At 45.7% G+C, this 24,824-nt stretch overlaps 1 protein-coding gene across 1 annotated transcript; it reads right to left on the bottom strand.

Moving 5' to 3' along the window:
- Positions 1-1,429: 1,429 nt before the first annotated feature.
- LOC119652841 lies at positions 1,430-24,122 on the bottom strand. The gene is made up of 3 exons (XM_038057178.1): positions 23,377-24,122; positions 2,458-2,728; positions 1,430-1,851 (listed from the first exon to the last, which is right to left on the bottom strand). Exons 1-3 carry the CDS (start codon positions 23,442-23,444, stop codon positions 1,690-1,692), a joined length of 501 nt encoding a protein of 166 aa, XP_037913106.1. The 5' UTR covers positions 23,445-24,122; the 3' UTR covers positions 1,430-1,689.
- Between the last annotated feature and the right edge of the window lie 702 nt (positions 24,123-24,824).

Genomic DNA, 24,824 nt, shown 5'->3' with positions numbered 1-24,824 from the left:
TAAGGCCTCATCCTGCTGACTTATTGGTAAAACTTCCGCACCTGGTGCGGTTACTCCCTGTACTTTTCTAGTGACTTGTTGGTTGGTTTGGTTTGGATCACCACGTGGAGGTGGAGGTAGGGTTTGGTAGTAGGGCTGTTGGTGTTGGTACAGAAGGCGTTTCCCAGGTTTTATGCTCCATCGTGGGTTCCAATCCAAGTTTCACCCTGGGACCTATACTACCTTTTGACCGCCTTTCACAATTGGTGCAGGTTACCTGATAGACGCCGCTTTTCTCGTTATCTTCATTGGGGTCCTTGACACTTCCTCATCGTGTCTTCAGTTGATGTGGTCTGCTTGTAGATATCACTTCGATATCACGTTTTCTTAGTATGTTTTTCACGTGGTAGCTAATTTGGGAATGAATGATAAGAGCTCGATGTTTTTCAGATGGTCCCGCTTGTGTAAAAAATGTCGTCAGGTTATTCATTTCCATTTTCGTCATTTTTTTCACTGATTATTCCTTCTAAGGTCTTCCTGTTGAACTCGTTCTTTTCCGCAGTTTCAATGACGTGGCATTTATCATTGTTTAAATGTACTTCTGATAAAGGCGTGGTTAGCATGCAATGCAACATTGCGTTGTACGGTGCCATTTTGTGTGAGCAGGAGTATTGTGATGTTACTGGGATGGTTCTCTGCGTGGATGTTGGTTTTCGGTAAATCGATTAGGGATCCCGAGATTCGATGGGAACTATACTCAGTGGAGGATGTTCATCGACTTGTTCACCTCGATGGTGGATAAAAACCTGTCATTGTCTGGAGTCGAGAAAATGCAGTATTTGAAGGCTCATTTGGTTGGAGAAGCAGTACGTGTTATCCAGCCCATGGACATTAATAACGCCAACTACGAGGCAGCAATAGAGCTGCTCCGTAAAAGGTTTGACAACAAACGAGCAATTGCGTGGAATTATCTGCACAAATTCTGCCTACTGCCAGGGAAGAACGTGACTCAGTCATAAGGCAGTACATGGACGTGACAGCTGAATTTTTAGCAAATATGAGTAGCATCGCGATAAGTACTGAACACTGGGACGTACTTATCATATACGCTATTACTCAGAAATTGGATCGGAAATCCCGACAACTATGGGGGTCATTCATTGGAGCAGGTTCAGACATACCCAGCTTAGACAATCTCATCGAATTCCTGACAAACCCCTTCAGGACATTGCAAGCTTTGAACTTACAACCTTAACTTAAACTTAACACAAAATGGCGCCACTTGTTGTATATAAAGGGAACATAACGAACATGATCTCACCAATTTTCGTGACAATCGGTCTAGCCGTTTCCGAATAAATCGGGTGTGACAGACAGACGGACAGACAGATATCAACTCGATTCTAATAATGTTTTGTTTCACACAAAATCTGAAAAAATACAAACGAGACTCATTCAATAAAAACATTATTATTATTGTTATTCATTTAGCATTCAATTGCATGATTTAGACTAGATTCGATTATGGAACAATATCATTTTTCACATCTTTCACACGCATACAATGGAAAGCACTGCAGTATCTGCACATTCACAACTACATTCGCTCCTATCACATATTATCCACGTTGAATTAAATCAGCGAAAAGTACAGTTTCTCCAACTATGGGGATTAGATCAGAATTCATAAGCCTGAATGTCTGAGCTGACTTAGATATGCAGGACGACATCATTCTGATTGGGACGCTCCTTCGTGTCGATATTAACTACAACCCAGTCATATGGTGGGGGTGGAATATCAGATTTTGTGGCGCTTTCGTAACTCGGTGGTAAGCTGTCGATAATACGAAGAATATCGTTTTGCGAGTTGATCTGAAATGAGAAACGAAAAATAATTGTTAACAATGAAAAATTATAAAATGGTATAAATAAAATAAATTATAAAATGGTAAACTAATCGTTAAAAACATGTGTGACGTCAATTAACATTCAGAGTAACGACAATTAGTAAGGATACAAAAACTGTACTAGAATATTTGATAACAGCTGACTCGAATGTCGACAAGAATTTTCACATCGAAGTAACAGAGCTGTTTTCTAGCAAAGTATTCGCGTATCATTCTTGAATTTTCAGCGAGGTATAAAAGGGATTGAGGTCCGCCCTCGGGGTCAGTCCAACCCCAGAATTAGAATAGTACGCGTTGGTTATAAAGGTTCGAATATAATTAAAAATTACATAATCGGGTGTGTGGAATGTGGAACGAGATTCTACCATATTAGTATGCTATAGGAATAGGAGGAGCGATTCGTATCAGTGTGAAGAATTGAGTATAAGGATTCCGATTACGGAAGTTTCAACGTTTCGTTTTAAAGATGCTTTTGACGTATCAGCATCCAAGAAAATACACAGATGACAATAATTGGAAGTAAAACATCACGCTAACTAAAAATGCTGTTAATATTAGAAAATATTCTTACATGTGGAAAAGGGATTGGTGAATTATCCTCCAACGGTCCCGTCCACAAGCAAACGCCCATTCTGTGGGTAACATAACCGCAGATGATTACGCTAATCAGCAGCATCCCAACACCTAACCCGAACACCATCCACCGGGTATTCGCGTTTTCTGCCCATTTCTCCTGCATGTTTTTTTCCAGTTGCAATGCACAAATAATAAGTACGGGAACAGCAATCATGGCAACCAAAAGGTCAATCACGGGTCTGTGCTGTTTGTGTTGTAACGGCATTCTGAAATAAACATAATTCCCATTTGATTAAAAAAGGTCTCATTAGTACGTACTCCTATGTAGATAGTGCGCTTCTATAGATAAGATCTCATCATTGAATTATTTTTAAAAATTGGTAAACAAATTGTGTACGTGCGCATAAATAAATATATTTAATGTGCAGTCGCAATCAAGATCACCCATTGGCGGACTCAGCAAATTTGAGTGTGGTGTAACCAGACGCATCATTCGCTAATCTTAATAACTTGAATTCTTAGAAAAGATGCTCCATCCACACTCCATTACTAGTAAGTGATCCAAAAAAAAAAACCATAAAATGATCACAATTTAAATATTTAAATAAAAAAAAACGTGGACGATAAACAAGAATTTCCATTGTAGAAGACCGAAACGCTCTTCCACACAAACATTATTTTTTCTTTGCATATTTCAAAATTGAAAATCAATTGCCGGAATCTCAACGTCACTAGAACCGTCAACTTCGCTTGAAATCACCCGCGAAGCTCTGTTGGCTAAGGTCATTGAAAATTGATAGCAGATGGCTTCCAGGAGACGACGTGATCGGTTCATTAATTTGTAGAAATTACCATGAGATGTATTTTTTTCGATTTGTTGAATTATCACTTACATAGTAAGTACCACATATAGTACGTTAACACCGGGAAGAAAACCTAGAAAGGCTAAACCAAAACGCCCACCCACCTGCCCACCTTAATTTAACTTCATAATGAATTGATAAAAAAAGCAGTGTATAGGTCCCATGTCAGGTAAAGCGGTTAGTTTTCCTATCACCCATGCAATGCTATGTTCATTGAGTTGGCCTTCAAGGATACAATCAAAGGACAACAATTTTTAGCGTCAACGGTCCCTTGGATAGAGCTGACCTCAAGACTATCGAGAACGGTTTATGATTGGTTTCTGAAATTTGTGCACCCTCCTCAACAACGGTCTTGGGTGCTCATAGAATGCTCGCTTTCTCCGCCGGCGAAAAAAGCACAACATTCTAGAACAAACTAAGATGATGGAACTAGAGAGTACTCCTCTTCCTGTAGTAATCTGATGTCGAACAAATAACAGCTACCGCCTTCATGGCCTATGCATCGGTTTCTGACAGGACTTTGAATACTATACCCCAGCTCAAGTTAAAGAGTATGAGAATTGGGCAATGCTACCCCGATATAAAGGAAAAGGATGCTTTATATGAGCAACTAAACATAGTTCAGGGGAGGCTTCCTAAAGGTGAAATTGGTTCATGCTATGGAAGGCATGGTCGTCACTAAGATTACAATGATAAAGGTTTTGTAGATTCATCCAAGTTTCACTACATCGGCACACAGTTCAAGTACAGGGCTTGAATCAAATTCAGTTAGCTTTCGATTGATGGTTATGAACATCTGATCAAATCGACCGTATCGCGCGCGTAAATTCAGGAATTGTCTTTTGAACTGATTCCGGCCGTGAAACAGGCGAAGGAATAAAGCCAGCCGGACGTGACGATGTGGCGGGCCATCGGAGGCGCAAACCAGAGCGCCATTATGGATTCACCTCCACCACTGCATCCAATGGCCGCGGAGGAGTGCTGATGGCCTAACATAGACAGGACGAGCTAGGTTCAAGAACGGACTCATTGGTCTCGACGAGAAAACCATTGGATTCGTCAAGGACGCACTGGAGGAGTGCTCGTACGTCTGCTTGAAGGAACAGCTGATTCTGCGCCTTTCATTGAGTAAGAAAGCAAAGCTTAATCACTTGCTGACTGAGCTGACGCTAGGCGACCATACCCCAGCCAATTGCTACGAGAAACGAAGCAGTTGGGTAAGGATAAGGTCGACGCTGAGCTGCTAAAGTCTCTCTGGCTGCAACGACTCCCGGAGAGCACACGCGCTTGCGCTCGCGCAGACTTAGGATCGCTGCAGGTGTTGTCCGCCACGACTGACAAAGCACAAGAGGTGTACATGCGCCCCGTGGTCGCAGAAGTTTCCCGATGCACAACTCGGGAAATCGATGAGCTTAAGTTGATGGTGTCAACACTAGACCGCGTCAAAAAACTCACAGCGACGGTTTGTACTTTGCGTTCGGGAGGTAGATCTCGATCGCCTTCACGGTCGAGCTCTGCTCGAAATGGGCGTTCGGGTAGTCGTACGCCGGGACCCTCATCGACCTCGACGATTTGTTGGTACCATCGGAAGTACGGAGCTCAAGCGACTAAATGTACCACAGAATGCACATTTAGCATAACAAAAAACTAGGCTCGTTGGGTGCCTTGACGACGGCTGCCCGAAACGCAATATGACGTCGCCTTACTATCTTCGACCCCCTAAGCAGACGTTGCTTCCTGGTCCCTGTACCCCATGCGAACACCCTATTCCCGCAAAATTTACGTCTGGCCGCCACGAACTCATCTCCCATCAGGACCTATGGCTATAGGCAGGTGGACATGAATCTCCGACTCCGCGGAATGTTTTCGTGGCATTTCATTTTAGCGGAAATCAGCATCCCCATATTAGGCGCAGACTTCTTGACATTGACATTGATAGACCCCGCAACCTCGTTACGCACGTCAAGGAAAATTTCTACCTGCCAAAATGATACTCCTTCTATAACTTTCGAGTACGTTGTCGACCATCGCATTCGCGCGCTCCACCGAAAGTTTCGCAACATCACTGCGTAAGTGGTTTTTCCAAGCCGGTGAAGCACGATTTGCAGCACCATATCAATACTACCTCTCCATCTCCAATCTTCTCAAAGGTGCGTCCTCCTTCACCCAAGAAGCTTGCTGTTACGAAGAAGGAGTTTGAAGATTTGATGAAACAGGAGGTCTGCAGACCATCAAACGCTTGTTGGTCCTCTCCACCCATTTGGACCCGAAGCCAAACGGCGGCTATGCAGAGATTATGGGCGTCTGAACGCTCAGACAGTTCCAAACCCATATCACTCATCCATGATTTTGCGCACTCACTAACGAACTGCCGTGAATGGTATACCACCAAATCCCTGTCGCTCCCGAACACATTCTGAAGACCGCTATCTGCACAGCTTTCGGACTCTTCGAGTTCACTAGGATGACTTTCGACTTGTGCAACGCTACGTAGACTTTCCAGAGGTTCATCCATTTTGTTTTACGAAAGTTAAACTTTTATTTCGTATATATGGAAGATGTTTTGGTCGCATTCGCTTCCGATCCCCTGCACTTAGAGCACCTCGAGTGCATTTTTCAACGTCTCCTTGAGGCTGGACTTGTCTTAAACTTTGAAAAATACAGATTTCTACCAAAGCAGGTGAAATTTCTCGGCCACTTAGTTACCCCTGACGGTATCTAACCTAACCCAGACAAAATTGAGGCAATTAAGAGTTTTCCACTACTAACCACGGTGAAGGATCTGCAAAGTTTCCTGGGCATGTTAAATTTCTATTATCGTTTCTTGCCCAGGCCCGCTCATCATCAAGGAATCCTGAACACCTACTTGTCTGGGCCCAAACCCAAACACTCCTGCGAGGTTGGGTGGTCTGCTGAGGCCGTCCATCTGTTTGAGACAAGCAAACAACAGCTTGTTGAGGCAACACTGCTGGCATTTTCTCAGCTAGATACACCCCAAGCTGTGTTCGTCGATGCCTCAGATACTGCGGTAGGCACCGCTCTTCACCAACGGATGAATCAAATCTGGTAACCGTTGAGCTTCTTTTCAAAACAACTCAACCCTGCTCAACGCAACTACAGCGCCTACGATCGTCAACTACTCGCCACGTACCTCGCTATAAAATACTTCCGTTTTTCCCTTGAGGGCAGATCGTTCACTGTGTTCACAGGGCACAAACCTCTTACCTTCGCGCTTAGACAAAAGCGCGACAAAGCGTCCCCTCCCCAACTTAGGCACTTGCGTTATATCAGCCAGTTTACTTCTGATATCAAACATGTGTCTGGTATAGACAATGTTGTTGCAGACACTTTGTCTCGAATTTCGGAGGTCATAGTTGCCGCCGCATTCGATTATACACCAATCGCCGAGGCACAAAAAGACGCCGCGGAGCTTCAGAGCTTGAAGGTAAATTGCAAATATAAATTCAAGGAGTTTCCTATTTTCGGCTCAAACTCTTACTTATTCTGCGAGACCGCAAATTAGGGAACCAGGCCATTCATTCCAGCTGATTTTCGCAAAGAAGTATTCCACACCATTCATGATCTTGAGCACCCAGGCATCAGGACGACGAACTGGTTAGCCACTGGAAAATATTTCTGGCCGTCCATGAACAAGGACGTAAATTCGTAGGCCAGACAGTGCATCGCGTGCCAGAAGTGCAAGATCAACAAGCGCGGTCGAAAAGAAGTAGGTGTGTTCCCTCGGTCAGCCAAACGCTTTCACACCATCCATCTCGACATCGTCGGCCCTTTGCGGGGTTCGCACAGATTTAAGTATTGCTTCACAATCATTGACAGGTTTACGCGGTGGTCTGGAGCAATAACCTCCGCAAAAGTCGTCGGTACCCGTTTTTCAGTGGTAGGTACAGCTCGCTGAATAACTGCCGCTGGTTTAACTCCAAGTGGTGGTCGTAATACTTTCGCTGCTTGCCCTGTAGTTCTTTGCCCCCTTAGCTCACCGTTCTTCTCCAGCAGAGCTACGCATATCTTCTGCAAGTTGTCTGTCTGTCTTACATTACGGGACAATCATTTGCCGAGGCTCTCTGTCGAGAGTAGATTTCGCGCTTTGGTGTTCCAGCCGTTATCATCATGCAATCTACTCTTTTCGGGGAATTAGGAAGGCTCCTTAGCCTTAAACGGCATAGGAGTACTGCATACCATCCACAGTCCAATGGTAGGCGGGATCGTTGGTACCGGACGCAGAAGGCCGTTCTAATGGGTCGCGACGATCCGTCGTGGTCGCGGTCCTAGCCTTTCGTACTTCTCGGCCTCTGTACAGCCTTCCGAAAGGAGTTCGCGACTAGCCTAGCGGAGATAGTTTATGGGGAGAGTCTAGACCCCCTCCCGCCGATCATGTTCTGAACATCAGAGCAGGGTTAAACAACTTTGGAATGCAGCGGCTGCTTAAGGACGCGGTTTCGAAGATGTGGCCGACCCCACCGTCCCGATACACCACATCGAGGGTCAACACCCCCAGGGATCTCGAGATGTTCAACCAGGTACTCATCAGAGTGGACGCTCCTCGGAAGCTGCTTAAACCACCATACGTGGGCTCCTTTAGAGTGCTTGATCGAAGCGGACACTCATTCAAACTCAACGTACGAGACGGGACCAAGTGGGTCCCCCTTTCGAGGCTGAAGGCTTTCGTCGGACCGGCGACGGCTTCGAAAAAACGCCCGCGAACGTCAGGTTCACCCAGTGACTCCTATTGGCGGGATCGCGCGGATGGCTTGCTTCGCTGAAATCGCGCTGTTTACGCGATGATGATGTAGCGATACAGCCGAGGCGCGAATCTGGGGCACCATTGTGAATTCGCTTCCGTCGCTGTTATATAGCCCCAGCAAAATCGATAGATGGCCTGATAGTGACTGTCAATGTCCAGGAAAGAAATTGTCAAAATAAGAAAATAAAAAGTCCCGATTCTCGTCTGCCGTCCAAAAAAGTAGTAAAGAATTCTGATATTAAAATGTAGAATAGAAAATAATAAATAAAAATACTAATTAAAGACAGTGCTTTTGATTAGTGAGGGAATATTGCCAGCCCTCATGTATTCCTCGGAGACTTGGGTTCTTAGCAAGAAAAATTGCGAACTCTTGGCCGCGTTCGAGAGAAGAATCCTGCGAAGAATTGTTGGCTCCTTACATGAGGATAGACGATTCCGTAGCCTACATAACGACGAAATCTATGAACGATACCATGATAGTCAGGTTGTGGATAAAATCCGGCTCAATAGATTGCGGTGGGCGGGTTACTTAATCCGTAGGAGGAGGATGATCCCGCCCGAAAAATCTAAAAGGGCACTATCTATGGAAAAGATGACGATGCAGATCCTGCCTGAGATGGAACAATCGCATAGGCCAGGACGCCAGACAACTTGTAGAGATATCGAATTAGTGGACCTCGGCGCAAAACCGGGATCTCTGAAGTTCCTTGACCTTGACCTTGAGACCTAGACCGAATACCGGTTGTTGCGCCCTTGATGGTGAGTTTCATATCATGGAAATATGCGGAAAAAAGTTCCTGGGGTGGAGATAAGGAGATTAGTCTAGAGTGAAAGGGCGGACCCCCCTATTATCCTTTTTATTGAAATTTATAATCTGTGGCCCCAACGAAAGTCCAGGCCCGAAGGAATCACCACCCCCCCACCGTTCCACCCCTTTTCGCTAGGCCAGGTAGGTGCTATATTAAATGAAGGCTTTTAATTAAGTGGAAAGCATGTCTTCCAGAGATTTGTCCATGGGAGAACACGAATCTGGCAAATATTCTCGCGGGCGATTTGAAGTTTATGATTTCTTACCACTGGCAGAGTCAATATTCGTAATTTCTATGCCCATGGTTTCGACACTCTTAGTGTATTAATGAACTACTATATGTTAGGTTTTCCTACAAGGATTGCGGGGTCCTAAGCAATACGTTCAGTTCTAGTCCAGGTTTGGTCCAAAGTATAGGCGGATTTACGCTCAATATAATTCGTAGTCATGTCGTGTTCTGCGAATTATATAAAGAAGCACTTCATATCTGCGATCCGCTTCGATTACACTGCTCCCAGGGCAGGGGTGAGGCAGCGTCTGACGATTTGCTCCGGTCCTGGTAAGAAACCGTAAAGCCATCTTCCCCTAACAACTTCTATATTGAATGGTAGCCTGATCACTAGAAGGTTTCGTGTTAAATTCTGTTAAGCTCACCCTAAGTACATAAATATGAACACATGTTTGTTTACTCATGTGAATCTGTTACAGACTTTTAAAGATAAACCGTGAGAAAACTCTATTGTCTTGAAGCACGCGTTTAACTTACCCAAAATTCAAGGATATAGGTCTGATGGACCCACGAAATTGCGTCATCTTTTGGATAGTATTATGCAATAAAGTTCGTACTCTTTCCAAAATTTCCACACGTCACATCGCATCAAAGAGGCATACGTAGATATTCATTCCAAAGTTATCTTACAATGCATGATGTTTGCAAAATATACGAGCTCCAGGTAAACTCTGAAAAGCCACATTCGTTGGAAATAATAACAATGAGTCTTAGTTAAACAACTGCCAGTCATTAATCCGCAAATCTTGAGTCTACTCGCCTATATCCATACTTTGGATAAACGGACGATCTTTACAGAAAGAAACAATGAGTTTCACCTGAAATTTTTAAGAAGACATTGTGATTTATGGTCACTAGAGTAAATGTGATTGTTCTTGCTTCTATGTACCTATTTTGTTATCTGAGACAGGAGCAAATAGCAGAGCAAAATCTTTGGTGTCATGTCGTAGTGATACTGTACTTTGCATATATTACAGAAATTAATCTGATGGCGTATATCTGCTGTTTGTTCCGGCAATGATGCACTGTTTATCCTTTAGCGAAGACTACTCGGGGAATGTAGGGTATGAATATTTGATGAAGACCGTAATATACTGGGGAGTTGACAATGCGACATTTAAATCCTGCTTTATTTAGCGATGCCCTGATTCCATACGTTGATACATGTGATTGCTCTCCTTCCTATTTTTCTAATTCTGCCCACACCCCTACGTCCCAGAGAGCACCAGTGCTTCCGCGGGCAATGCCTAAGACTTAAAATGATCAGTTCACTTTCATAACCTGAGTTTGTGTTATCCAAAAAAATCTCATAATTCACCTACAGATGAAACCGAATGTTAATATAATAAAATACTTTCGCTATTATCGTTGACACTATTAAAGTTGGGTTGAGGTTGTTTTCGTCACGTACATATAATTGGTACGTACGTGTAACGTGTTTTCGTCACGTGTTGTGTATTTCATATCATTCTGATTCACCAAGTCGTAAATTATTCAAATATTTTTCAATTTATTGTCACAAAACGGCTGAAACTGCCTAAAGTGCTCATATTCCTTGTTTTTTTAAGGTTTTGTGGTTTGTTATCCATAAACTGAGCTGACAGCTGTGGCATTCTGTTACCTTAATATACCAGAGTGACATCTGGTGAACACGGCCGTCAGGCTAACGTTTCAGTTGGGGTCAAGCAGTGCAATGAAGGATAGGCTGTCGCGGAATGTAGCTCCCTGGGGGCAAACTTATCTCTCTCAGAGTGTGAGCTGTCTTTCTTCTAGGGTGATATGTGGCTACCAAGATCGTTGGTGAGCCACACCCTGCACGAGGGGACCATTATATTAACAAAACGCTACGGATATGGGCTGGGGAGTCGAAAAACACCTCCCCCAATCCAGAGCATCACGCGAATCGTGCTCATCGGATAGGTTGCAGCTGGCGTAACTGACTGCATTCGAACGAAGCTTCGCTGACACCTGGTCGTCTCAGTGAGTAAGTTTGACCTCTCTCCGGGGGCTATGTCACGGCTCCTAACCCCCACACTCGTGGCAATCAAACGAGTAAACGTATAAAAGCAGAAAAAAAATACAACCAAACAAGCGAGATCCCGTACCGCCCACAAACTGGCCAACCAGGCGGAGGTTCATCCAAAAAACCCAAACCTGAAACCAAGAGGGGAGAAAACCTGGGTGTGCACGGAGGTGGAAAATCTCCCCGCTCCGCGGGACCACTATTTAATTATTACTTCGTGGGGCAGGTTTGCCCCTAGGCATTCGTCCTTCTCCTCCTTTCGGATTTCGTCCTTCTTTGCTCCTTCGGCAGCTCCTCCTGTATTGCGGAGCTGCATGCTTTGGGTCCCCCGGTATCCCACCGCATCTAGGATAATTCGGAGAATCATCCAACCCAAAGCGGTGCAGATACTGCCTGTAGCAACCACCACGTCCCGTGAGGAACTGGGTAATATGGTAGTTGGTCTCCTCATGTTTCCGCTCAACCTACATTCTAATGTTGGGAATGAACCTATGCGTCCGCCAACCCTTCGTAGACTTGTCCCAGTTGCGTAGCCTGAGATCATGAGACTCTGATCTGACGCATTTCGACCCTCTGTGTGGCCCTCTATACGTCTTGTATGGTACAGCACACTCATTTCCTTAGCAAGAATGTCGACAGGGATTATGCCTTCTTCAAAAGACACTGGCCTGGACAAGCAAGCGTGTGGGATTCTTACCCACTAAAACCACTCCCGACTCCCCCCAAGCTCGGTGGAACCATAAGATATTACATCACGGGGCGGAGTTAGTTCTCTTTAGTTTGGTCACCTTTCGTCTCTACGCGGAGTACGTAACCGCGTTTTTCTAGTCTCCTCTGCCTTTCGCAGTTTGCTCTGGATAGATGATAGATAGGTGGAGTTGATCTCATCTCAGTCTTCCGGACATGCCAGCATTCTTCGCACCAAATTGTCTAGTATCAGTACCTCTCCTAGAATGTCCTTTAGGCTCCTCCTTTCCTCCACAAATCTTGGGCAGTGGAATAATACGCGCTCGGGGACCACTGGGACTCCATTGCAGTTCGGACAATCGGATGAGGTATGTAGTGTAAACGTGAGCAGGTATTCGCGATATCCTCCATGCCTCGTGAGAAACCCGTCCCGCGGGGATTAGGACCGGTGTGCCGGGAGGTGATCAAATCAGCGAGAGAGATCTCAATGAATCTGGTCCCTCCCACAGGAATACCAACACGAAGTCGGGAAGGAAGAGGACGTATGCGCAAGCTGCAGCCTCTGTTCTGACTGCTGCCGTGAGAGTTTCCTCCAAGGATGGCAAAATGTCAGAGGGACAATTTACCATGCTCCGGGAATGCCTGTGGAAAAAAACGCTGGAGCCTGGAACGAAGTCACGATTTAAAAATCAAGGTTTTCGTGATGGGCTTCTCCATTTGGAGTGCACTGACGAGGCTGCCTTAAATTGGCTCCAGCAGGTTATCCCAACTTTGAGTTCCGGCGGTCGGCCCAAGTTCACTATTGTGAACACTGAGCTACGCAGGACAGAACATGTCGGATGTTGGCTACCGGGCCCTCGGAGGAAGGCAGAGGACACCATCCGCATGCTGGGTGAACAGAACCCGGGCATGGACTTCGCACACTGGAAGATAAAGTTCATGAATGCCAGGAAGGACCAATCTACAAACGTGGAGGGCTTCAACTTGGTATTCGAACTGGACCAACAGAGTCTGAATGTGCTCAGGGGAAGTCACCATATGGTGCTCCACTTTTTCCTATATAGACTGAAATTCAGTCATATCAGGAAACTGTAGGGCATCATCTCCATTTTGAGAGCGAAGAACAATGATGGTCTTCGACTTACACAATATAGAGCAAATTGCAGCATCTTCGGTGCACTTTCCCACAATGGAGACGTGCGCGGAAGATAGTGCATACAGGAGCGGAACCCCCGTATGGGGGCTCGCACTGCGGAAGGGACTACAGAGTAAATCCTACCTGTTAGTAACTTCTCCTACACCTTCCAAGGAACAGGCGGAAGGAAGGGAAGCCAGAGACGTGAACGGAACTGACTTGATGCCAGTTCGAGTGATCGACTCTATGCAACCCGGACACCGCAAACTAAGGTGCTAAATGGAAAACAGACGAATGCTCTGCGGGATGAGATGAGATCTTCCGTGGATGAGAACATGGGAATTGCGGTACTTCCAAGTACGGCTTTTCTCAGAGAAATCAATCACGAGGGGATCGAGCCTCTGGCGGTACGGTGTGGGGGAAACCCCGTCATACGCGGACTGCCGCATACGCTTCTAACTGTTTCCCATAAGACAATAGACTAAATTTATGTCGAAAAACATAAAGACTGGTCAAATCAACCTGCAGCATGCCAAAGCTCCCTCCTACCTGTTAGCAGCGAGAATGACAAAGCTGCAGGATTTCCCCTATATCTTTCTGGTGCAAGAACCGTGGGTTCGATTTAACAAAATCTGTGGCATTGGATCAGTAAAGGGGGCTAGGATCTTCTACGACGAAAAATCCACACCGAGAGCTTGCGTCCTGATGTCAAGACGGTTAGAGGCAACTATGCTGAGACAATATTGTTCCCAGGACTTAGCTACGGACATCATACATCAGATAAGTGGCGAGAGGAAAAACATCGTAGTTGCCCCCGCTTGTTTACCCTATGATTCTTTGTATCCTCCACCGACGCAAGAGCTTAGGGATCTAGTGGCGTATACAAAATCAAGTGGTCTCGAGCTCTTAATAGGTTGCGATGTGAACGCTCAACATATTTGTTGGGGCAGTAGCAAATGCAATCCAAGAGGGGAGAAGCTATTTGATTTCATCACTTCAGCTGGTCTTATGACTGCAAACGTAGGATGTGCCCCTACGTTCGTTGACCTAACAATCTGTACCCCAAAATTGTTAGAGTTGATTACACACTGGCGAGTGCTAGACGAGGTCTCACTGTCAGATCACCGATATCTGGAATTCAATCTGACTATTGCGGGCGAACAGTCTGCAGTACAAAGACAAGTTCAATGAACTTCTTGGCAATAAAGTACAGTTCCCTAGGCGACTAAGGACTCCTTTGGTGCTGGAAGAAGAATTGAAAACTCTGAACTGCACACTTTTAGAGTGCTATGAAGAGGCTTGTCCTATTTCCCGAGGCCAAAGCGGTAAAACGGTTCCTTGGTGGAACCGAGAACTGTAAAAACTCAGGAAATCAACCAGGTAACTTCTAAATCGTGCTTGCAAAAGTAACAAGAATAAAGACTGAATACAAGAGGCTCGTTAGGTGTTCGAGACTCCTTTAGAGCGTACTGTGAGGAACTGGAAGTTACCCTGAAGCGTAGAGAGGACTGGGAAGACCCAGAGGAATGCGTGGCGGGATATACGGAAGTCTTCTACACCGATGGCTCAAAAACAGAAGAGGGTTCTGGAGCCGGAGTCTACCTCTCGAATAAAAACGAGAAGTGGGCTTTTCCTTTGAGATAACATGCAACGGTTTTTCAAGCCGAAGTTTATGCGATCCTAAGGGTGGCAAACGGGGTGATTAACGAGCGGTTGAAGGGCAGGCGCATCGCAATCTGCAGTGACAGTCAAGCTGCGCTGAGGGCATTGAGCAGTCCTTTGATCACCTCGAAAATCGTTCAGGAATGCAGAAACCGTTTGAACTCTATGTCTAGATTCAATACGGTGGAACTACTCTGGGTACCTGGCCACTGTGGCATAGAGGGAAATGAAACCTCGGACGCTTTAGCGAAAGAGGGGTCAATCTCCCCTATGCCGGGACCGGAGCCAGTAATTGGAGTATCAGTAGCATTGGCTAAATCTATTTTCAAAAACTGGGAACAAGTTTCCCACAATGACAGATGGAGGAGCCTAAATGCTGCTCGACACACCAAACTTTTCCTGCCAAAACCGAACATGCGTACCGCAAAGTTTATCCTGTCGAAAAGCAGGAGGACTTGCAGGTGTATTGTGGGCATTCTGACAGGTCATAATTCACTAGCTGGGCATATGTTCAGAATAGGAATTACTGAAGATGATACGTGTCCCTCCTGTAATGAGGAAGCGGAATCCACGGAGCATTTCCTATGTGAATGCCCCGCCTATGGACGCATCAGGCATCAGATCTTTGGTGCCGATGTTCTCCAATTGCGACGGGTAGCATCACATCCACTAACGGAAATCCTGGGGTACATAACCGAATCCCGGATATTGGGTTAGGCAGTTGAAATGAGTACAATGGACCACCAAGAATTGACCGCTCAAAGGCTATATCTCTCCCCGACCTCATACATACACCCAGCATTATATCATAATTACGCGAACCTCGGAGGGGATATTTTCTGCCTTGAACGCTATTCGCTTTTCAATGGGACTTCCATAGTACCGGGCGTATACCCCTCTCTATGCAGATGGAAGTGTTAAGTGATCCCTCTGCAAGACCCACACTTACTTTTACGGAAGTGTTTACAGAACATTTATGGTTGTTGTTCATGTTCTGGTTTATCAAATGTTGCACAAATGAATGAAAGTATTACCTTAAGCAAACCCGGTGTACCTTATCAGCGTGTTGTCTTGTGTATTTAATTAAATGTGAAAAATAACACTCCCAATTGTTTTTTATTACCAGAAAATTCCTCTGTAAACCATCACAAACAATTGTACCCATTCTTGGCGAAAAAAATATTGTTAATAACGCAAATAACAACATATTCCACGTACGGAGCCATATATTTACTAAGCGGAAGATTAACCAACCCCTGAAAAAAAGATGGATTTCCAGATAACACTCTTTCTTAACACGGTTTCTAGGACGGAGGTGGATTTTGTTATATGGAACTTATAAAAATTAACAAGTGTATTCTGTATTGTTACAGTTTCATTGGCACATGCCCACATATCTTTCTATCTTTCCCAAATATGGGTATTCTCGTAGATGTGAACGTATGTACATAGCCAATGTTGAACTTCGAGCCTGGTGAGTTAGCAACTAGCTCGCATGCCATAAGAAAGGTAAATAACTCCGAAGCAGCCTCCGGTCGATAAACAATTTCGCATAAGATTGAAAGAATTTGCTAATAAATTGCTTTCCAGCTTGATTGTGAGCTAATTCCGTCTATTGAGTAAATCGCGAAAAGATGAAATATGCATGAGAATAATCCATTTCATATACCTAAGCTAATGGGGGAGTAAGTTAAGTGTTCTTTAGCCTTATGTGGGGCTATTTGGATGGAAAATTTGTGAAATTTACAGTGTAAATTGCTTGGAACGACCTTCAAGAAGTGGCGCAGTTCCGAGATTGCTGAGCTGCAATTTGCGCACTAACTACTTTTAGACATTGCTTTTGTCCAGACGAACATTGCTTTTATCTTGGGATCCTAGCAAATCACCAAGAAGAGAAAAGCTTCTTCACGAAAAAAGCTGCGAAAATGATGGGCGGGCGGGTCACCTAATCCTAATGATCCAGCTCGGAATGTCTATAAGGGTAGTATCTATGGTTGAAGGAGAAAACGAGGCAGACCCTGCCTGAGATGGAGTGATGGCGTAGGTCAGGACGCCAGACAGCTTTGAAGGAATATCGAATTGGTGAACCTCGGCGCAAAACCGGGATGTCTGGAGTTCCTTATTAAGGCAGGCCTAGACCGGATATCGGTTGTTGCGCCGTTAATGATGATAAAATGGAGCACTGGGTAGGATCTACTCTCTTCTTTGTAAGAAAATGGGTCTCAGCACCAAAGCCAAACTAATCCTAGGCCCTCATCAGAGCCATCATTTCCTATGGAGCCCCTTCGTGAATCACTTCCTCCTCGGGAGACATGGATGCCATGAATACATGTCCTTCGAACGCCGTGTATTGAGACACTGCTGACAAGACACTTTAGTGAAGCTGCACTTACACTTGGATGCTGGCAGTTGCGCCGTCAAATTTCACTACTTTCCTTTCCGTGTTTGGGATAGTCCTGTCCTGGCGGATGGCGACAGTTAACCCCTTTGCCTATTCTGGCCATCTCTATCTTCTTCTTTTTCTTCAGTCCCGTTCACAAGCGGGATTGATTCGTCGTAATCAGTTTCGCTATTTTATTCTATTAAATGCCTGATCTGGATGCAATCGCGAGGCTTTTAAATCTCCATTCAGCGTATCAGACCACCGTTATTTCGGCTGGCCTTTTGGTGGTTTACCATCGACTTCGATGTTTAGACCAATATTGGCAAGTGAATTATCGTTAGCGCGAATTACTTGACCATATCATCGAAGACGCCTCTCTCGCAGTTTTTCCATGATCGGTGCAATCCCATATCGATCGCGGATATTCTCATTTCGGATGTGATAAAATCGTGTCACGCCACTATTCCAACGCAACATCTTTATCCCCATTAGAGCAAGACGCCGTTCATTGTCTTTTATGGTCGGCTAACACTCAGAACCATAGAGGACAACAGGACGGACGATATTGCGGTAAATTTTAGATTTGAGACGTTCGTTGATACGTCGATCACAAAGAACACCAGTTGTGGAGCCCCACTTCATCCAGGTTGCGTTAATGCGTGAAGCAATTTCATAATGCAGCTTTCCATTGGCTGATAGCATTAACCCGAGATATTTAAATCGCTCAGTGCTGGGCAGGTTACTGCCGCTGACAGTGATTGTGCCTGTTTCATGCGGATCGGTCCTCAAAAATTCAGTTTTTTCAGATTCAATCTGAGACCGTATTGCATGAGGCGATCATTCCATTTTTGGACAAGTTGCTCGAGATCATTTTTGCTATTAGATGCTTGGAAAACGTCATCTGCATAAAGCAGTTTATAGGGCGCCGGATGTTGGATGTCCCATGTGACGGTATCTATAACAAGAGCAAAAAGGAGTGGTGAGAGGGCACTTTCCTCTACCAACGAAGACACGAAGCGGTTTTTATATCGTGGAGAGCAATTGAATCCAGTGCACGAGTTCTTCGACTTTAGTTAGGTTGACATGAATGTCCTGGGGGTTTAACGAGAGTACCTGCTATGTAGGCATAATCCCACGGTCCTCTTCGGACACGGATTGATTTTGAGAACACAATCAGAGCCTCGCAATGACTAGCACAGCGGTACTGGTTTATACTGAGTGCAGGCTTAGCATTCATACCAGACCTATCTAACACCTCTGCCGCAACGGCACCTGAGTTGTACAACGCAACTCCACCTTTGAGCTCTAAGGAGCTCTGCCGGCGATATAGGCATAACCGCAACAACCATGAAACTCCACAAGGGGGCCAGCCACAAATAACCGGGCCGAGAGCACATCCTCCAGGAATTCTCCTAGAGCATATGCTCTCAGAGGGTCGTCCCGGTCCCCATAGTACCAGATAACTTCCGGTGAGGCTTCGTGGTCAGAGCCACTTCAGATGAGTCCCTTACAGACTCGGATCTGATCGCCCTCCTCGAGTACGTGGGGACGGCACTCCCCAACGGGTTAACTGGAATTAGCTCGAAGCGGAGAACCGCATCGAAACTTTTCCATCAGTCAACAACTGCTCTGCGTACAATACAACACGAAAGAGGTCACAAGACCACACTAACACAAAACACACAGGACTGGCCACACGACGGCCACTATGCACATTCACCCATCATACTGCAGGCGAAGCAGCGTCGAGAAACTCCCTCCATCGTTGGAAGGCAGCAAGCGCGAATAGATTAGCGCATAGAAGTGTCTCCCTGTTAGCAAGGCACTAGTTAAAATTAAAGATACCGTTCACCAAACGAACGCCCATGTCGTCTAGATTGCGGATGTCAAAGTACGCCGGACAAACACAGAGGACATGGAACCAGTCCTCTGAGTCTGCCCCACACAAAACACAACCCTGACCGGAGGCAAGGTTCCGCGAGAAGAGAAACTCATTCAAGCTACCATGTCCCGTCAGGAGGGAGCCCATCTCAAGCCCGTAGTCCACGATGGAGCTTCCTCTGGCAGACATATATCGAACGTACTTATAATTGACACGACCTTTCCCACATTCAATGAAACTCCATTGATTTTAACCAAGGGCGGCGACGTAGGCAGCCTTTCAGCATCATCGGAACGGTTTTTTCCATTGAGACCACGACACCGACTTTAGGAGACCATGCGTTAACGATGCGCATGTACTCAGTACAGCTCGAGTTCAAATCGACTCAACAAGAATAAGGAGATCATCCGCGTAGACAACACATTCAACAACGGTCGAAAGTTCACCCAACAGTTCGTCCCTCATCAGGTTCCATATAAATGGGCCTGCGATAGATCCCTGTGGGCAGCCGCGCTCCACGTTCACCCTCAGACGCTCGTTGACACCTTGGACGAATGCTTTCCTACCATGGAAGTAGCTCTTCCACAACGCTAATTCCTGGCAGTCACACTCACAAAGCTTCGACAACACAAACGACCAACTTAGGTAATCAAATGCGCCTTTGAAATCTACAAAGACTCCAAGGACGTACTTGCTATGACAACGGACAACAAAGTTCTTCTAATACATTAAGGCGTCGTCAGTGGACCTACCAGTACGGAAGCCACACTGTCTATCAGACACCAGATGGACCATAATCCTCTCCAGGACCTTGCTAAGGACTGGGAGAAGAGATATCGCCCTGTACGACCGAGGATTACTCTTATTCTTCTCAAGTGACTTCAGGAGCACAACCACACTGACAGGAATACAGGAATACAGGGAAATACCCCTCCCGAAAGCAACACTCAAACAAACATTGGACATGGGATGGGATGGCCTGCCAGATGACAGTTGGGCTGACAGATGGAATTGATCCAAATGTCGGGAATGATTGTGGAACTGGAGGAATCATTTCTTCTTTCTTGTCACGAAATTGCCACCATTTGATGCACGCGGGCTAGTGCATCCCTCACGCTGTTTTATAGTTGGCTTAGTTCGGAGGACGGCAATCAACGGCCGATGTTGAGATGCGATGGTCTCATATGGAACAGCCTTGCAATCAGTGAGGGTGGTAAAATGTGGGCTACTTATGAGAATATTTGCGTTTTACTATTCCCACTATAAAATGTAGAAAGATGAGACAATCGTTTGATGAACCATGTATTCATAAGTACAGTACGCTTGCCACCCCCACTGCGCGCTCCAAACTGCTTTTAACCCATGGCACCTGTTACCGTCTGCCTTTTCATCCACGTGACCATTAAGGTCGCCGGCAGTAATTATATAGTCAGCCGGGACGTTACAAGTCTTTTCATCGAGATGTTGCCAGAAGCCATCGACTTGTCTGTGGTGCGTATGTAATGAAGAAGTGAATAGTGCGATCAGCTGATATAATGGTGCGTTTCATCAGCCGATCATCAAATCGTTCGACTTCTTTAATGGCATCACAGAAACCCTCTGAGGTGACAATGCCAACATCGTATTGAGTGTGTGGGACCAAAATGGAGAAGTTTATAGCAATTTTTATCGCGTTCGCGTTCTAAGTCGCAGCTTTTGATACCACACCATCGGGTTTCTTGCAGAGCGCAGATATTAATGCATCTTTTCCGAAGGGCTCTTGTGAGTACCTCGGTCTTTCCTGTTAGGGTGCCAACACTTAGCGTACAGACACGTATTTGTTCTGCTCGGACTAACTTACTTATTACGTCCTGACGCCGTCCATGCGTCAAGAACCCTTGCCCATTTCTCGACAGGACCGGGGTCCGTCCTGCCGCGCTGACTGAGGTGGATGCCCTAGCATTTTTCCGAGGCTTGTTACTCGATCCGATAATGTTGTTTCTAACGACATTGGGTGCATTTTCTTGGTCGGCCTGTCGCGAGACCTGCCACCAAGAGAGATCGTAGGATTTAGCACAGTCGTCTCAACATTTTATTTTTATTTCACGGAGGATAGTACAAAGAACGTTGCTACAAACCCACCACCTTCATCTGGGCTTAGGACCAGGATACTATGTTCATACAATGGCGGCCATCCTTATACCGACGTTTATTACACACAGATTAATGATTTCGGTTTACAATTACGGAATTTAAGAAAATCCTTCTTTCTTCCGAAACTGGGGCTATGCGAATGATTCTTTAATCCCTTTGCTGATCTCGGTCCAAAAATGGTCCTGTCCTTTTGGTGATGGATGGGATAGGCATCAAGTTTAGACTATAGTGACTGCTGATGAGGTTAACCAACAGAGTGTCCCAGGGGCGTTGGCTGACATAGGTGTCAACGGATACTTACCGAATTTGGTGGAAAACTACCTCTCAGAGAGGACTCTCCAGTACGGGACGGATGAGGGCCCCAAAGAGTACATTGTCACAGCCGGGGTACCACAGGGATCGGTAGTTGGTCCCCTGTCGTGGCATATCATGTATAATGGGGTGCTTGCTCTTCCCGTCCCAGAGGGGACTACGATTGTCGGCTTTGCTGATGACCTAGCTGTGGTTGTTGCAGCAAAACACCCAGAAGATGTGGAGGTTTACGCAACGGAAACAGTGAGAGCGGTAAAGTCCTGGCTAGAAAAGGCCGGGCTGACCTTGGCGGACGCGAAAACGGAAGCGGTCTTAATAACGAAACGCAGGAAAAATAACACTGTAAAAGTGGGGGTCGGTGGACATACGGTCGTATCAAAGCCGGCTATCAAATACCTGGGGGTAATAATTGATACCAAATTGAGTTTTAGGGAACACCTAGAGTATGCATGCAAAAAGGCAGCCAGTGCCACCACGGCACTTGCAAAAATGTTGCCAAATATTGGTGGACCGAAACATTGCCGGAGGTTGGTACTAGCCGGAGTGGTGCGCTCCATCTTGCTCTACTCGTCGCCTGTGTGGGCAGAGGCGCTTGCAACCTCTCAGAGACGGAAGCAGATGAACTCGGTTTACCGGCGGATGGCTTTGAGGGTTTGCAGTGCTTTTAGAACCACATAAGATGAGGCAGTATTGGTGGTGGCAGTCATGATCCCGGTTGACGGTCTGGCCAAAGAAATGAGTGTCCTGTACAATGCAAGACGTATGGAGGGGCATGCACAGCGTAGAAATGCGGCAAGGTCAGAGTCCCTTGATCTCTGGCAACGCAGATGGGACGAGTCTACGAAAGGTCGGTGGACGCACAGGCTTATTCCCAACATTAGGGTGTGGCTTGAGCGAAAACATGGGGAGACCAACTACCACATTACCCAGTTCCTCACGGGACACGGTGGTTGCTACAGGCAGTATCTGCACCGCTTTGGGTTGGATGATTCTCCGAACTGTCCCAGATGCGATGGCATACCGGAGAATCCAAAGCATGTGATGTTTCACTGCCCACGATTTGCGATGGAGAGAAGGAGCTTTAACCAGCTGCTGGGCAGGAGCGGGACCCCGAAGAGCTTGGTTACTGAAATGCTGGAGTCCGAGGGGAAGTGGCTTTCGGTTGGCTCCGCAATCATCCAAATGCAGGAGGAGTTGCTGAACGAACAAAGAAGGAGGAAAGCTGCAAATGAGTGCCTAAGAGCAAACCTACCCCGCGAAGTAATACCTCAATGGTGGTCCCGCGGGGCTGGGGCTGGAGAGACCGGGGGTGGTTTTTAGTGGGTGTGAATCCCACACGCGCCCGCTGTAGTTCCGCCGTTCGGGCGGCGGACGTGTCTTTTTAAGATTTTCCACCTCCGTGTACGCAAAAAAAAAAGGGTTTAAGAGATCCATATTGAATGTTTAGTTTCTGAGCCGGGTATGCATGTTTCGAACAACCACCTCAGCAACTATTCCCCTTGAGCGGTGAGACAGTATCTTACTTATCAAGACTTAAGTAAATATCGCGCCAGAAAAGGCATTTCCTACAGAGTCCCCTTATCTCGGCATGCTTGAAATTTACATTTTTTTATTTAATTTGGATTCAATTGGCAAGTCAATATCAATGCGTGAAAGCACTTTGGAGACAACAACTTAATCTTGCGACAAAGTCGAAAAGAGCCCCGACCATTGTAAACAGAATATTTTTAAGAATAAAAATAATTCCAGAACTATTTTTAGACGAAAAGAGCTCCTCTGAGTTTGCGTCCCCCTAGTCGAAGCTCCGTGTGTGAATGCGCGTACAATATCTTCAAAGGAGCAAACAATGTAGCATCTAAATTTCTAGCGCAATGGCCAGAACCAAAATATGGGTTTCAGGAAACTAGAGAGACTTAGATGTTTTGTAATTCCACTCTAGGTAAATGTGTTTTGTCTAAATAGCTAAGGAGCTTACTTGCTTGTCTGCGTGCCGGCTGGTGTCTGTCCAATCTGAAGCTGCGCGATCTGTATCTTTGATTGCATTAATGATTTCAGACGTAGAACCGCTAGAGATAGTCTTCTGCTCTCGTGTATCCCAAAAACCAAAATAGAACAGTCGAAACGGACGGATTTGTTATTGAATTTCTGTGATTGTGGATCGAAAGATGCGTGTTCAAGTTGAATGTCCTCGTTGAATCGAATCTAGGTCCAATATGTGTAGCGAAGCGGTGCCAATAGAGGTGCTTCCCAGCTGCGAGCAGGCAACTTGGGTGGAGGGAATCAGCCAAGGGTAACAGCTATTTTCAAGCAAACTAAATTATTCTACCACATTACTCTGAACGACCGTCGAATGAATTGTTTACGGCGTCACGGTGCTCGATAGCGCTGGCTGGATGTGAATCGTCTCGGATGAATACGATCGATATCGCGCGATCACCATTACAGTATGATTTTGATAGTTCGCACTACGATTTATTGTCGATTTCGTCATAAATGTTTGATTCAAGTAGGTGACCTCTTCCGTATCGCGGAACTTTAATACTTCATCGAATGTCTGCTATGCTCTCAATGGCCGCACAGAAAATTTGAATTTCCCGCTCGTCCGGGCGATCTTGCCGCGCTCACTGAAGTGATGAAGAGCTTTCTGCGATCGGTGGAGCCAAATGTGCCAAGTTTTATGAAGGCTCATGCAAGACCTGTGCTCGTTGCGTACGCCCCGACTTTACGACGTGCTGATAACATTGTCAAATAAGCAAACTATCTGTAGTACGGATCCATCTGCTCTACATAGGAATGGGTGCGCTCTCGTAGATACTCACTCGCTTCGGAAGCGATAGGTATGCAGTTTCTCAGTTGGCTAGCACTTGCATTCCGACTGGTACTATTAACACGCTGACTGCGCCAACGATTCTTAGCAGTAGCTTTTGAAATTGAGCTTACAAAATGGCTGTATTGCTGGCATGAATCGATCAACCTGCGAATTCTTTCGGTCAGGACCAATTAACATGAAATTTGGGGTTAGAGTAGAAGAGGGTGGCACAAGAAACAAAAGTTATATAGTGCCAATGTGCACTTCCCCTGGAAATAAGTGGCACCCTTTCTCGAATACGGAAGCTGGACGCTTCGGGTATGAAGGTCTTGTGTTCATCTTATGTGAGAAACTCTCTATGTACGATTTTCTATGCATGCATAGTTGAGAATACAAAATATTCCGCCATATTTTGCCAAACTCCAAGTTACACATATGTAGGGAGGCGGGGACAAAATGTTAAATTATCGAAATCAATCACCATGATCAACGGCGCAACAACCGGTATCCGGTCTAGACCCGCCTTAATAAGGAACTCCTTTAACTAAAATAGTCCATTTCTTTGCAAACGAGAATTTTTAGGTACACCGGAACATAGACTAGGCGACTGATCC

Source organism: Hermetia illucens, chromosome 3, assembly GCF_905115235.1.
Source record: "Hermetia illucens chromosome 3, iHerIll2.2.curated.20191125, whole genome shotgun sequence".
Lineage (NCBI taxonomy): Eukaryota > Metazoa > Arthropoda > Insecta > Diptera > Stratiomyidae > Hermetia > Hermetia illucens.
This window is presented reverse-complemented; position numbering and strand designations above follow the sequence as displayed.

Coding starts and splice junctions, on each gene's coding strand:
- LOC119652841 (XM_038057178.1), bottom strand. CDS start 23,444: ATGCAATCAAAGATACAGATCGCGCAGCTTCAGATTGGACAGACACCA. Junction 2,729..23,376: donor GCCGGCACGCAGACAAGCAA/GTAAGCTCCTTA, acceptor TGTTTATTTCAG/AATGCCGTTACAACACAAAC. Junction 1,852..2,457: donor CACCAATCCCTTTTCCACAT/GTAAGAATATTT, acceptor TTCTCATTTCAG/ATCAACTCGCAAAACGATAT.